This window comes from Hyperolius riggenbachi, chromosome 2 (genome assembly GCF_040937935.1).
Source record: "Hyperolius riggenbachi isolate aHypRig1 chromosome 2, aHypRig1.pri, whole genome shotgun sequence".
In the NCBI taxonomy this organism is placed as follows: domain Eukaryota; kingdom Metazoa; phylum Chordata; class Amphibia; order Anura; family Hyperoliidae; genus Hyperolius; species Hyperolius riggenbachi.
This window is the reverse complement of record NC_090647.1, coordinates 482743233-482758690: the sequence shown is the minus strand read 5'-3', so window position 1 is coordinate 482758690 and position 15458 is coordinate 482743233. Positions and strand designations below refer to the sequence as shown.

Here is a 15458-nt window from a genome sequence, read left to right as displayed (position 1 = left end):
TTTGCTTTTGTGTACAAGTAATATTGTCTGTCCACAAATAACAAATTCCCAAAGTAGAGTTTATCTGCTTTGAAAGCTGCTATTGCATTTTATTGCATAGCTGTTGTATTTATATATTAAAAATCTAACTAGTGATCGCCTATCGGCTCTTTCTGCTTCTCAGCTCAGTACAGCTCAGTTTCCGCAGTTTGATAATGTTTATTAACTATCTGACAAAGGAATGTAAACAAAAGATAATATCACCTCTTCTGATGATTCCAGAAGCTGCCCACTGAAGCAAGGAGCTTTCCACTGAAAGAGAAAGTGCTGAGTTTAACGGTTTGAATGCTGTTCTGCTACATGTTTTTGCGGTAGTAGAGTTATGCTGTAAATAGTCTTTTAGAGCAAAGCGGAAATGCTGAGTTTCATACCACTTTAATTTACTTATATACTGAACATAAAGAGGAACTGTAGTGAAAATAACATAATTAATAAAATTACCATACCTATTTTTTTTTTTCAATATTCATGTGTAAATTATTTAATCAGTGTTTTCTCATTGTACACATTCTCCTAATCCCTATTTACATTCTGAAAAATATCACAGGTAATGAGATCTTTAGTCCTGTCAGTTGATCTCTGCGGAATTTTTGTTTAGGTTTTTTTTGTTTTGTTATTTTTTACTGAGAGTTCTAAAGCCAGTACAAAATATATGTGATCTCCCAGAATGCTCTGGGGGATAATTCAGCATATCTAATCGGCCTAGGCTAAGCATCACTGGAAGGGTGGGGTTATGTACCAGTATACAGCTGTAGGAAGTGTTTCTGATGCTGAACCCCGACAAATTACAGTAAAAGTGGATAACCTAAATAATTCACTGCATTCTACTATATGTCACTACAGTACATCTTTGATATGAGGTTCCAAACTATAACACTGAGTAATTAGCCCTTACCAACACAGGAAGAGGGGAAAACGGGCAATTTTCACACAGTGTGATATAATCACTTCTATCTAAGTTGCTATAAGTCACTTCAGGGTTTCATCTAAGCAGCACAGAGAGAGCAGTAAATAGTTGAATGTTAAGCTCTGTTTGTACCATTTTTAATTGTCAAATCTGTTGCATTGTATGAGCCTCAGTGTGGCAACCCCCCCCCCTCCCCAATTCTAGTGACGTACTAAGCGAGAGGGGGGGGGGGTGCCCCTGGTGTCACCATGGATGGAGTAACACCTGGGCAGAAGCAATCTGGACTACAGCTAGCAGGGCCGATTTGCATTGGGGAGGGGGGCCAACATCTTTTCTTCTTCTCCATGGGCCTCTTTCCTGTGTCCCCCTGAGTAGGGCAAAGCAATGTGGCTTGTGAGTGACTCTCACCTGATCCCGACGCGTCCATGCAATCCAGCAGTCGGATGCTCACTCACCTTCCTGTTTCCTGCATGTTGCGTAATTACATGCAACATGCTGATGGCGAGGAGAGAGCGCTCCGGCTGCTGAGGAGCATGGATGAAGCATGTTCGATTTACTAACAAGCTGCGCCCTACAGTGGGAAACAAGAGGAGGCCCGTGGAGAGGGTGGGATTAGTCAAGTTGGCCTCCCTCCCCACAGGGTACCACCAGGGATGTCACATGGGGGTACCCCTAGGGCACCACCCCCTCAAACAAAGAAAGATTGTTTGATGGGGGTTGTGTGTAAAAGAGGCAACTTATGCTATACCGGACAAGAAGCTACTTTTTGTTAATTGGAGCAAAACCATCCTCCAGGGCAGATACGTTGCATAGTCAGGTGTGGTGTGCTTCCTAATATATCCAACAGCTCGTCATCCCATCAGTCTGCCAACATTTCCCCATAAAAGGTAAAACACATCTGTAGGTACATATGGTGCAGGAAGGCCTCATACACAGAACAGGAATAGTCCCATGTCGGGGAATGTTCTGTACAGTATAATGTTCTCAGTAGGCACCACCATGCACCTGCTTTACTGGCAGTGACTGTATTACCCAATATACAATGTGCATTTCCTGTAATAATACCTGGCAACGTTTCCCAACTCATTAGTTCAATGACATTAATTACTACTAGCTGTGCACATGAAGCAGAAATCAGATGCATGTTTTGTTCATATTCAAACTTAGTTGTTCACCCCGCCCTACCTCACCACTAAAACAAATCAGCGATAAGTTTGACAGCATCCTGACTCAACAATAAAAGATTAAAAAGACAAACCGCAAATTTCGAAAGCTCAGAAACTTCCATGCAGGAAAACCTGAAAGGTAAATACAAATCCATCTCACAGCAACACCAATGCATACCACTATAGTCTATTTTCTAGGTGCTTTCTGAATATAGGTCCAGTTTGTCTCAGTGTCATAAGATGTTAGCTGTAGAGAACAAACCTACAGAGACAAGTTTTGCAACTAGAACTTACATGTATGTGTTGAAAACTTGTATACATAACTACAAATCATGGTCCCCCTAAGGCTTTGATGGGGCCCCTTAATGTTTACAACCCTCCCCTTGCCTTCCATTGGTGACCCTAACAACATGGGGGTCCATCATACAAGGGTCAGGCTGTAAAACAAGTGTGTCTGTCATACTCTTCATGCCCCTAACAAGTGTGGACACAACAACACCTGATCTGGAGTACAAGAGAACGGGAATGTTAGTAGTTTGGGCCCTCCACACCTCTGGGCCCCCCTGCAGTCACAGGGGCTGCTCCCCTCTAGTTACGCTCCTGTATACAACAGTATTGTACTAGACATGTATGCAAACACCTAACATTATTCTATGGGGAGTTAGGACTAGCAGAAATACAACCAGCACCGCCGTCTTGGTACAGGAAGTGACATATGCTACTATGGCAGAGAGACCTCCTCACCCTCTATAATCAATAGAAAACATGTTCTGTGGGGGGTGAGGAGTGCATGGCAGCACTAATCTAGTTCACTGTGTTATTGACTTTTGACAGCCTTTAAAACCCACCCAAACCAATATTGAGAAAGGAGTTATGTGAAGGAGTTATGTGGACAGTGGCTAAAAGTGTACTGGTTAAAGGCTCTGCCTCTGACACAGGAGACCTGGGTTCAAATCTTGGCTCTGCCTGTGCAGTAAGCCAGCACCTATTCAGTAAATACAATGGAAACAGACTCTGCATCAAATTCACCAAACTATGCTTTATTCAAAAAGTAGAAAAACACTGTATAAACACCAATGTGTCAATTTAAAACCATAAAAATCACTCTTAATGATGACATTACACAGCCGGCTGGGTTCACACTACCAACACACTTCACACATGCCAGTATGTCAGGAACCGGCCCGCGGCACGCCTGCGTATACGGTTCCCGACTGCGGGTTTGACCAGATTAAGCGGGGAACAGCCTTATTCAAGCTAAAACAAGGCTGGGACCCCTCAGAACACCTCTCACTGCCACCACTAGCTGTTCGCTAGACACTTCCACTCTGCTGTTGAGTCCTCAGCGCGCACTCCGCGTTTTCGTATTCGGGTCAGCTTTGCGCTTAAGCCAAATACGGGAACGCCACGCACCCACACACACACACAGTTGCAATCTTACACTGTCGTGAAGCAAGGACCCACTAACAGTCGTTCCGAACGATACTGTTAGCCACTCTGCTGTCGCTACTCGCACTGGCGTTGTTCGTACGTTGGGTCAGCTGCGCGCTTAAGTCAACGTATGACAAACGCCCCCCACCCACAATGCAATTACAATTTCATACGGTATTGTTGCTCAAGCGTACAATTAAGCATGAAACTTATACACGGTTACACTTCAGTCTCTTCTAGGCTATGAGTGTTAGTTTAGTACGGCAGAAGTCAAGCTTATTAAATAATAATTTAATATTCCAGAAAACATGGAACAGTGCAGAACTTAATATATACAAAAAGATTACAAAAAACAAAGTAAAAATAGTTACAAGATAAAAGTTACAAAGATAACACACACGGATATTTGCGTAAAAATAAACGGGGGAAAAAAGAACGTTACCAGCTTAGGTTAGAACGTTGTTTGACGGGAGGACGCCGTTTCGACCAGGAGTCGCGATCATCCCTAGCTATTCGCTACCTCCGAGAGAAGATACCGGTGGCTGTCCTGGGCCAGCTTAAATAGTCCGAAGTGTCCCCTGGGGCATTTAATGTCCAGCCCCCAGGAACTAATGCAGTTTCCCCGTTTGTGACATCACCAAACGCTTGTCATAATCTTTCTTGTGATATGCAAACTTCAAAGGGGGTTCCTGTTTTAGCTTCTTGAAGTTTGGCAGGATACAATCTCACCCATTGAACTCTGCAGACATCAAAAAGCTTCCTCCACATTATTTCCTTGGTTAAAGTGTATTTTAGCACATCCATGAAAAGATTAAATTTTGGTTACAGGTAGCAGTTTGCCTGTAATCCTGTAGACAGACGCAGACAATCACACCTGGGACAGCAGATCAAAAGTGACTGCTAGTGGCTTAATGAGCCGCTTCCTTGCCTATTGAAGGTGACTGGTCTTATTCACTGAAGACCTCTTTAGATGCAAATATAGGTCTAGTGACCCACCCACACAAATACATGAACAGTCTATGAATCTAGCCTGCATATCTACACCTTTGACATACCACAGCAGATATAAAAATGGGAAAATGAAAATATATTACTGTATTATCCTTAACAGCATCCGCACCCCAATATATCACCACACCTCCCCTCTTTAGAATGGGGCAAGGCAGATGATCTTCCCAGATTATCCTGCCTGCGCCTACATTGTTGGTTCTGCTTGACGGGACAACCCGTCCGCATTCCCATGATTGCTCCCCTTCCAGATAGCGCTTGCAGGTGAGTCTAACGAAACATCCTGCCAAAGCCTACATTGACGGCCTGGCCGGGTGGGGTAACCCTTTAGCTCCAAGCTACAGGACCGGAAAGCTAGGTCAGGTTGCTGCAATGTGTCGTTGCCCCTGGCAACCGGACGTAACCAACCAGGGGAATGAGGGTCAGTGACGACCGTGAATTTGCAACCATAGAGACGGTGCTGCAGCTGGGGAAGGGTTCCAACAGTCGCCACACGCACTTTCTCTATAGTGACAGGAGCTATCTCTCGGTCCCTTTGGAGAATGATTATCTGCTGGTCTGCCTCTTCCCCTTCGGACAACTCTGAGGGAATAACTTCCCAGGACCCTCTCAGCCCGCCCCTCCCAGCTGGTGACCTGCTGGCCAGACCCCTGAGCTGTTCCAGGCGGCTGTCAAATCGAACAGCCCCAGAGAGCTCAGTGCTGCCTGTCACGCATTCCAGGAAGGCTGCAGACGGAGAGGCCCCTGGGCCCTCAGGGCCAGGTTCCGAATTGGATGTGGCTGACCCAGCAACATTTGTCACTTCAGTGGACAGTCCCTCTGCTGTAGACTCGCTAGCGCTGCGGGTTACCACGGCAGCTGAGGGAGCGCCCACCTTACACATATCGTAAACCACATCACTTTTGGTCTTGAAACCATCGGAAGGGGAAAGATCTGGCCTGGTGCCATCTGCCCCTTCAGTGGACAGTCCACCTGCTGCAGCCCAGCGACCATTGCTGGCTACCCCTGCAGCCGACGGAGTGTCCACAGGACACATGTCATTATGCAACACATCACATATTACATCAACATTATCCGTCTTATACATATTGCCATTTAGAACATCACATAAAACATCCACATTATCTGTATCATTACACTCATTTCTACTCAGCACTTCATAATTATCATCAACAGTTCCTGCATCAATCGCCTCGATAGCCCGTGCATCATAAATGACATCATCAGTTTCTGCATTCTCCGTATCAACATGTCCCCCTCAAGGCCTAGGCACTGGAGAATCACTAGGGCTGGCTCCTAGTACACAGTCCATAGCCCCTGGGGCCTCGCCAGCATTCCCCACTTGCACAGCATTATCAAACAGTACCTTGCAAGAGTCCTGAACTTCTGCTGGGGATGCAGGCCCCACAGGGTTTGGGGTAGGCTCATACCGGGCCACTAACCGTCCCAGGTCAGTACCCAGCAAAACGTTGGTGGGGATTTTGTCAGTTACCCCAACTTCTTTCAGTCCGCTGCCGGCCCCCCAATTCAGGTGGACCAAGGCGGTGGGTATGGCTGGGGTGACACCCCCAATTCCTCTGACAGCAATCATTTTCCCAGGTATGTACTGCTCCAGGTTCACAAGCTGGGGATGTATGAGAGTCACTTCTGCTCCAGTGTCTCTCAGCCCAGTGGCAACTGTACCCCCAACCGTGACAAGCTGCAGATTCTCTGCATAGCCAGTGGCATTCCTGGTAGCACACAGAGCAGTTGGGACTTCACGGGGGTTTGAGACCTCACTGGATTTTGGGGCCTCCCTCTTCCTCTCTGGGCAAGTCATGCTGATATGACCCACCCTGTCACATACAAAGCATTTCCGAGTGTCAGTGGTTGGTTGCCTGAATCCAGGAGACAGCGGTGCTTGCCTCCTCTGGGTGCTGGGTGACACAGGTTTAGCAATCTGTTCTCCCCTCCAGCTGGGCGTAGTGTCAGTGGTTGGTTGCCTGAATCCAGGAGACAGCGGTGCTTGCCTCCTCTGGGTGCTGGGTGACACAGGTTTAGCAATCTGTTCTCCCCTCCAGCTGGGCGTAGTAGTCCTCCGGGACTCAGGTGCTCTATGGGCGGTGTAGGAATCGGCCATTTCCGCAGCCTCATCCACTGTCTTTGGTTCTCGATCCAGCACAAACAGCCGGACATCAACAGGACACGTGTGTAGGAACTGGTCTTTTATCATCAGCTCCTGCAGGGCATCCAAGGTTTTGACTGACAGTTCTTTTACTCACTGCTGGAAAGCAGTGCGCAGGTTGCACGCGTGATCCAGGTAACTGTCATTAGGACCTCGCTGCACTGTCCTGAAACGTTTGCGATACACCTCTGGCGTGAGGTGGTATCGCGCAATAATGGCTTTCTTAATTGCCTCAAAGTCTGTTTCTTCCTCCTGGGGGAGACTCTCACAAACGCTTCCAGGGCCTTGCCTCTCAGCCCTGGTGTGAGGTATCTTGCCCACTGCTCACGGGGCACCCCATACTGCCGACAAGTCCTTTCAAACCCCTGTAGGAAAGTGTCTATGTCAGAGTCCTTGTCCATAGCGGGGAACTTATCCAGGGGGATTCTGTGGACTCGCTCACCTTCGCGTTTTGCGGGTCCAGCAGACCGGTTCTGCTGTTGAAGTTTAGCCAGCTCCGGCTGGTCTTGCCGTTCAGCACTTTCCCTCTCGGCCTGGTGTTGCTGTGCAGCTTGTTCCCTCTGGGCTTGTCGTATTTCCCTCTCTGCTTGCCGATGTTCCAGAATCAGCTTTAGGCGCAGTTCGGGCTCAGCCGAACCTAGTAGCTGTAGGTCGGCTTCCTGAGATGTCATCTCCAAGTTCGGTGGATCATCCAGGACATCGTCTCCACTTGCATCCTGTGGTGAGAGCGATTCCTCCTCTGGCGTGTCGTGAGCTGCATCCGCTGACGTTGAAGCACGGGCTCGCTCTGCCTCATCATGCTCCTCGAGCGCACAAACTAACTGCTCCTTAGTCTGGCCGCTCACCTTCTCGATGCCTTTGTGCTCACACAGGTTGAGTAGTATTTCTTTGCTTTGCCTTGCATAGCTGGATGCTTTCTGAGCCATCGTGTTGCAAAAAAGAAAAAGAAAAAGGGGGGAAGGGAAAGCAAATACCAAGTGTGTATCTTTGAACGAAAAAAAAAAGTATATAGATTCTGCACTGAGTAGACTTCTGTAGGCTAGTTGCTTCTAGCAAGCTTCCAGCCTTTAGTACTCAGAATAGCAAGCTAAACTGCGTACTAATGTACTAAACTTGGCCACCACTGCCAGCCAATTATGTCAGGAACCGGCCTGCGGCACGCCTGCGTATACGGTTCCCGACTGCGGGTTTGACCAGATTAAGCGGGGAACAGCCTTATTCAAGCTAAAACAAGGCTGGGACCCCTCAGAACACCTCTCACTGCCACCACTAGCTGTTCGCTAGACACTTCCACACTGCTGTTGAGTCCTCAGCGCGCACTCCGCGTTTTCGTATTCGGGTCAGCTTTGCGCTTAGGCCAAATATGGGAACGCCACGCACCCACACACACACACACAGTTGCAATCTTACACTGTCGTGAAGCAAGGACCCACTAACAGTCGTTCCGAACGATACTGTTAGCCACTCTGCTGTCGCTACTCGCACTGGCGTTGTTCGTACGTTGGGTCAGCTGCGCGCTTAGGCCAACGTATGACAAACGCCCCCCACCCACAATGCAATTACAATTTCATACAGTAGTGTTGCTCAAGCGTACAATTAAGCATGAAACTTATACACGGTTACACTTCAGTCTCTTCTAGGCTATGAGTGTTAGTTTAGTACGGCAGAAGTCAAGCTTATTAAATAATAATTTAATATTCCAGAAAACATGGAACAGTGCAGAACTTAATATATACAAAAAGATTACAAAAAACAAAGTAAAAATAGTTACAAGATAAAAGTTACAAAGATAACACACACGGATATTTGCGTAAAAATAAACGGGGGAAAAAAGAACGTTACCAGCTTAGGTTAGAACGTTGTTTGACGGGAGGACGCCGTTTCGACCAGGAGTCACGATCATCCCTAGCTATTCGCTACCTCCGAGAGAAGATACCGGTGGCTGTCCTGGGCCAGCTTAAATAGTCCGAAGTGTCCCCTGGGGCATTTAATGTCCAGCCCCCAGGAACTAATGCAGTTTCCCCGTTTGTGACATCACCGAACGCTTGTCATAATCTTTCTTGTGATATGCAAACTTCAAAGGGGGTTCCTGTTTTAGCTTCTTGAAGTTTGGCAGGATACAATCTCACCCATTGAACTCTGCAGACATCAAAAAGCTTCCTCCACATTATTTCCTTGGTTAAAGTGTATTTTAGCACATCCATGAAAAGATTGAATTTTGGTTACAGGTAGCAGTTTGCCTGTAATCCTGTAGACAGACGCAGACAATCACACCTGGGACAGCAGATCAAAAGTGACTGCTAGTGGCTTAATGAGCCGCTTCCTTGCCTATTGAAGGTGACTGGTCTTATTCACTGAAGACCTCTTTAGATGCAAATGTAGGTCTAGTGACCCACCCACACAAATACATGAACAGTCCATTAATCTAGCCTGCATATCTACACCTTTGACATACCACAGCAGATATAAAAATGGGAAAATGAAAATATATTACTGTATTATCCTTAACAGCATCCACACCCCAATATATCACCACACCAGTCACACCTAGGGATCCCATTATATAACTGCTGTGGATGCTATCAGCTAAAAGCGGCTCCGTTGTAGGTTTGTACAGGGCTTGTGGACTGTAGGTGCAGAGAGTGATACGCCTTCACCACGCATATCGGCCGCTTCCGGCCTTAATCATGTGATCACACGGTCCACAAACCTACAACGGAGCCTGGCGCCGGCTGACCGGAGGGAAGGTGTTATGCAAGAAGGGTGGTGTGGATAGTGTGAATGCATTACGGGAACACGTGTGCACACGTTCAAGCTGGTCCATATACACACTAAAGGGACTCCACTGTTACTGCTGAGTTATGTGAAAACAAGCAGCCGTATGGCGAGCAATCTTGGAATGCGGCAGAAAGTTTCAACTACAGCGGGACAATCGACAGCCATGGACTCAAACTGCTGAGTGGTGAGAGCCTCAGTGAGGCGATACCCCAAGTCTGTGAGATAAATATCTGGGCCTTAATTGTGCTAATGCTGGATGAAATGTGGAACTATTGCTGCACCACTGAACTTGCTCTATACTTCCATTAAGAAGTGTTGCACTATTATTCTGCGAAGATTATATCGAGGGCTGCCTCTATCAGTTTTTCCTTCATAGCGGCTTTTAGCTGATGGCATCCACAGCAGTTATATAATGGGATCCCTAGGTGTGACTGGCATGTGTGATGTATGTTGGTAGTGTGAACCCAGCTGGCTGTGCAATGTCATCATTGAGAGTGATTTTTATGGTTTTAAATTTTGGTTTTTGTTCACCTATTCAGTAAGGAGTTTCTTGGGCAAGTCTCCCGAACACTGCTACTGCCTATTGAGTGCGCTCTAGTGGCTGCCTCGCAAGCGCTTTGAAAAGTGCTATACAAATACAGGAATTATTAAAGTGATTACACAACTGAATTTTTCAAATTAAAATGCCCAGCTGTGTTTGCCTGTAGCTCTGCACCTTTCCATACAGGCTTAAAGAGGAACTTAAACTCAGGATTGAACTTCATCCGACTAGTAGCTGATACCCACTTTCCCACGAGCAATCTTTCCCTTTTTTCGAAAATATCATCAGGGACAACTGTATGTCTGATAGTGTGGTGAAACTCCCGTGTGATGTCAGGGCCATGGCTCTGACAGTTCCCTGTCTGTGAACCTCGTAGCATTATGGGAAATAATGTCTGATTCCACCTGCCAAGCAAGCACCACCCCCCTCTGTGCATATATATATATATATATATATATATATATATATATATATATATATATATATATATATATATATATATATATATATATATATATATATATACGCACACTTAGTAAGGGCAGTTGGTGCTGTCTGATTTCTTTCTTCTTTGCCAGCATTGTGGATCAAACACCATGAACAAATACATTGTGAATGTCAATTATTTCTTGATCTATCTTCTCTATTTTTTAACTTATCACTTTGCATCCATTAAATGTAATATGTAAATGCAAAGCCAGTACCTAAAAAACATATATCACATTCAGCTTGAATGAGATTGAGAATGAGATTAAAAAAAAGGCCAATCAGGTATGACAGGGAATGCAGTGTACTCACTTATCAAACTGTTAGAATTAGAATTGTCCAGTAATGGATTTCTTTGGGCTATAATACACTCTGGCAGGGAACTCACAGGCAGATGTCTCCTGGTAAACAGCTCTGTTTGCAGGAAAACATGGCTCCCCTTTTGGGACGAGCCACAGGAAATAACAGCATGTATGAAGTACTGTCCATCGGAAAGGAATAATCACCTTCTCAAATAAGGAATTTTCCAAGAAAGTGGAAGTCCTGTGTGTGCCCTAAAAGCCTCCCTGATGAAGGGATGCTATCCCTATAACAATGTTTTATTCAGGGATTTTGCCACCTTGTGAAATATTTAAAAGAAGAACTGCAGCCAAAATAACATAATAAAATTGCTTATTTCTTTTACAATATTCCTTACTTAGTGTAAGGCCATTGTAAAATCCTCCCTCTAGTTGATTTACGTTCTGAAATGTATCACAGGTGGCAAAATCTTTAGTCCTGTCAGGCGATCTTTGCGGAATGTTTCGTTACTGAGTTTCAAAGCCAGTACAAAATGTACCTGGTCTCCCAGAATGCTTCGGGGGAGGGGGAGAATTCCATTCCACATTGCGAATCAGTCTAAGCTAAGCATCACTGGTAGAGCAGGGTCACATACCTATATACAGCAATATATAGATATAGGAAAGTTTTCTGATGCTGAATAATGAACTGCATTCTACTATATGTCACTACAGTGTCTCTTTAAAGCTGGCCGATCGATCATCTGATTCTATAATTTTATTGAATTTGATGAAAACTGGTGCTGCAACAAGCATGGCGTACCAACGATCCAACCATTTTGGGCCAAAATCAGTCTAACGTATGGATCAGGCAAGCCGGGAAAATCTTGGCTAAACATGGTTGATCAGGTACGTGGCAGTAACAGCATGTGATATTGCAACAGGCCACTGTCCCTCAAATGTAATTGTCCTGATGCCTGTGCATTGTAAGTCTCACCTGGCCAGCTGCCACAATTCCTGGTCCTCTGCGGTCTGCACGGGAGTCTGTGCAGGTTAGGGCATGGGGGGGGGGGGGGGGGGGTGCACTAACATTTGGGAAGCGGATGGTGGAAGAGGGCAGGTGGGAGGAATTGGCAGCACTAGGCCGATTCCCAAGAGATTTCATGCTGTACCCGATCGGGAATCGGCCTGCAGTGTATGGGCAGTCAAAAGATCTCTCTCCGATCAGACTGAATCAGAAAGAGATCTGTCTATTGCTATGTATTGGCACCTCAAGGCTGTCCAGGAGCCCTATGCCGAAATTTAACAAAGCCAAATTATATTGGCTCCCCTTTATCCCCCACCCTCCAGAGGTCAGTATTCTTATAAGAATCTCCAGCAGTACCTGGCTCAAAAGCCGGAGATGTCTCTGACCAGACTTGCATTGCATTATTATAGCTTGCAGTTGTACTTGCCAGTGGCCTTCTTAGATGCTCTAATAGCAGCCACGTGTATGTGGCGGAGCCGTGAGTATAGATTGCACTATAAAGCGAGGCTAGAGAGCAGGATGTGCCTCGGAAGATTAGATGCTGCCCTGAACTCCCATGTTGTAAAATAGCTTTTGATCAAAAACCACTAAGTGGAGCTGACATGTTGAGCTTAGATTCCTTTCATGTGCAGTCTAACCCAATCCCGCAGCTGTGACAGGGTCATGCTTAATGTTTATCAGGTCTCTCCATGATGAATCACACAGGGGATCAGCACAATCTCATCCACCATGGATACAGTATAATCAATGCAGCATAATAAAGCCAGAGCTGAGCTTCGCTTTCACCTTTCAACCTGACCTCTGCTTCCAAAGGCAAAGCTAACAGGTCATTTTTCTTAACAGGTCTCCACCTTGTATAATAATGGGGTGCAGCGACCCACAGAAAACAGGATTACATTTTATAACTATTTTATATTAGATGCAAAAGTGATTGCTGATTCGTTGTGCTGATTGGTTGTGCTCCTTAAAGAGGAACTTTAACCAAGGTTTGAATGTCATCCCAGTCAGTAGCTGATACTTTTTCCCACAAGAAATCTTTACTTTTTCTTGAATAGATCATCAGGGTGGTCTGTATGGCTGATATTGTGGTGAAATCCCTCCCACAGTGTGATGTCATGATCATGGTCCTGCCAGTTTGCTGTCTGTGGACCTTGTTGCATTGTAACAGCTGTATCCAACTGCCAAGCTACCCCCAGGGAATTCACCTCCACTGCCTCATCTGTAATTCCTGATCTGCATATTTGGAGCAGGTTAGCTATATTATGTATCTAGTCCGAGGTGAGGTAAACAACAAACATTTTCAGGAAGAAAACAGCAATTCCAGTCTCTCAAATGACAGGATTACCTTAAAGAGACTCTGTAACAAAAATTGCATCCTGTTTTTTATCATCCTACAAGTTCCAAAAGCTATTCTAATGTGTTCTGGCTTACTGCAGCACTTTCTGCTATCACAGTCTCTGTAATAAATCAACTTATCTCTCTCTTGTCAGACTTGTCAGCCTGTGTCTGGAAGGCTGCCAAGTTCTTCAGTGTTGTGGTTCTGCTATGAACTCCCCCTTCCAGGCCCCTCTCTGCACACTGCCTGTGTGTTATTTAGATTAGAGCAGCTTCTCTCTTCTCTCTTATCTTTTACAAGCTGGATAAATCGTCCTCTGAGCTGGCTGGGCTTTCACATAGTGAGGAATTACAGACAAGGGCAAAGCTGTTTGCAGGAAGAAAAGAGCAGCCTGAAACTTCAGTGCATGAGAGATGCAGTGGGAAAGAAACACACAAATGATCTCTTGAGATTCAAAAGGAAGGCTGTATACAGCCTGCTTGTGTATGGATGTATTTTCTATGTGAGGACATACTGTACATCAACCTACTTCCTGTTTTGGTGGCCATTTTGTTTGTTTATAAACAAACTTTTTAAAACTGTTTTTAACCACTTTTAATGCGGCGGGGAGCGGCGAAATTGTGACAGAGGGTAATAGGAGATGTCCCCTAACGCACTGGTATGTTTACTTTTGTGTGATTTTAACAATACAGATTCTCTTTAAAGAATGCTGAGAGAGAAACTAACTAAAAAAAGATCGCCTCCATACTATAGGCCAAAATAATACACCACCATGGAGGAACTCCAACTAAGACTATCTGGTATTGAAGGTAGAGCCCCAGTGGAAATTATTATACTGGGGATTCTTAAGTTACGCCAGTGTTGCATTCTAAGAGTGGTTTGTGTAAATCAAATGTTTAAATAAATCAAATAACCGCTTCCCATTGAAAAACCCAGAAATTGCTATAGTTGGGCTCTATATGCAAATCTAAGATCCTATAAGGACAAATGAACAAATGTTTATGCACCTTGAATATGGGAACATCAGAAGCAGCAGTTGCCACAATTGATTGGTCAGTTTCTAAGCTGCATACCTTTGCATACATTTTGTTTCAACTCGGAATTATTAACATCTCATTTTCTGTCCAAATTTGTTTAGATATCTTTGGAGCTGCAATCTGCCTGTCTACTTATCTCTCCGACTTATTCTACTTTTGCAGCTGTTTAAGTGGTCTTGAAACTCAGCATTTCTTCTTTCCTCTAAAAGATTATTTACAGCCTTAACCTACTACCAGAAAAAAAATGGTAGCAGAACAGCATTCACACCATTAAACAGCACTTTCTTCTTCAGTGGGAAGCTTATATCTGAAGCTGAGGAAGTAATTACATTATCTTGTATATGTTTCCTTATCAGCCACAATTAGTAAACATTCCTAGTAGTTCTTCAGTTAGCAGAATGTGAAAAAGGAGAAAAATCTCACTCGATACATTGTAATATATAAAAACAGCATAAAGCACTTCTACAATAGGCAACTTGTACCACTTGGCATATGTTGGAATTAATGTTTCTAGTGGAAGTAAGGGCCCTTTTCCACTATGAAATGCGATCGCGATTCCGATCGCAATCACGTTTCAATTTCCACCATGCGATTGCGATTGAGCTACTATACTCATTATAGTACAGCTCAATCGCATACAAAACGCGGCAGGTTGACGATTGCGCTTTGACCAAAATCGCATCGCAATCAGATCGCACTAATGGAAATTGCTGCTGCAGTTTCCATTAGTTTAATGTACCTTGCAATTTGCGATCAGAATCAAATCGCAAATCGCAGGCTAGTGGAAAAAGGCCCTAAAGCTGTATTTGTAGATGGGCTCTTCCTGTGGCCCGATTTCTGGGGCCAATCATGTCCTTGATTAATTTTAGCAAAATATAAATATTTTATACGTTATATATTTACAGAAGGGAAGAACTTGTCCTATATGTCTCACGTATTGCATTCCACATTTCTCTTCCCACAGATCTCTACTGCACACTAGAAGTGGATTCCTTTGGTTATTTTGTCAGCAAAGCTAAAACCAGAGTGTTCCGTGACACTACTGAGCCAGAGTGGAATGAGGTAAGCAAAGTGCCAACACTAAATGGAGCACTGCTTCTGGATTCTGTCACACTAAGTTGCTATGGATGACGGAAGCATGACTATAGCATGCATGGTTGGGAGTGCAGAATTGTCAGATGGATGCAGAAATGTGTGGAAGGGAGCTATGTTGGCTTACCACCTGGCCTGTCTTCAATGTTGGACTATAGAGGGAGGTGT

The 15458-nt window shown here is 44.9% G+C and overlaps 1 protein-coding gene across 7 annotated transcripts in view; it reads left to right on the top strand.

Moving 5' to 3' along the window:
* The window catches only part of ABR (ABR activator of RhoGEF and GTPase), a 669248-nt gene that overhangs the window by 551831 nt on the left and 101959 nt on the right, over positions 1 to 15458 (top strand). For all 7 annotated transcript variants that reach the window (XM_068270301.1, XM_068270303.1, XM_068270302.1 and 4 more), the window contains one exon: positions 15163 to 15260. In XM_068270301.1, the coding sequence (XP_068126402.1) occupies positions 15163 to 15260 (98 nt within the window). The remainder of the gene's footprint in view (positions 1 to 15162; positions 15261 to 15458) is intronic.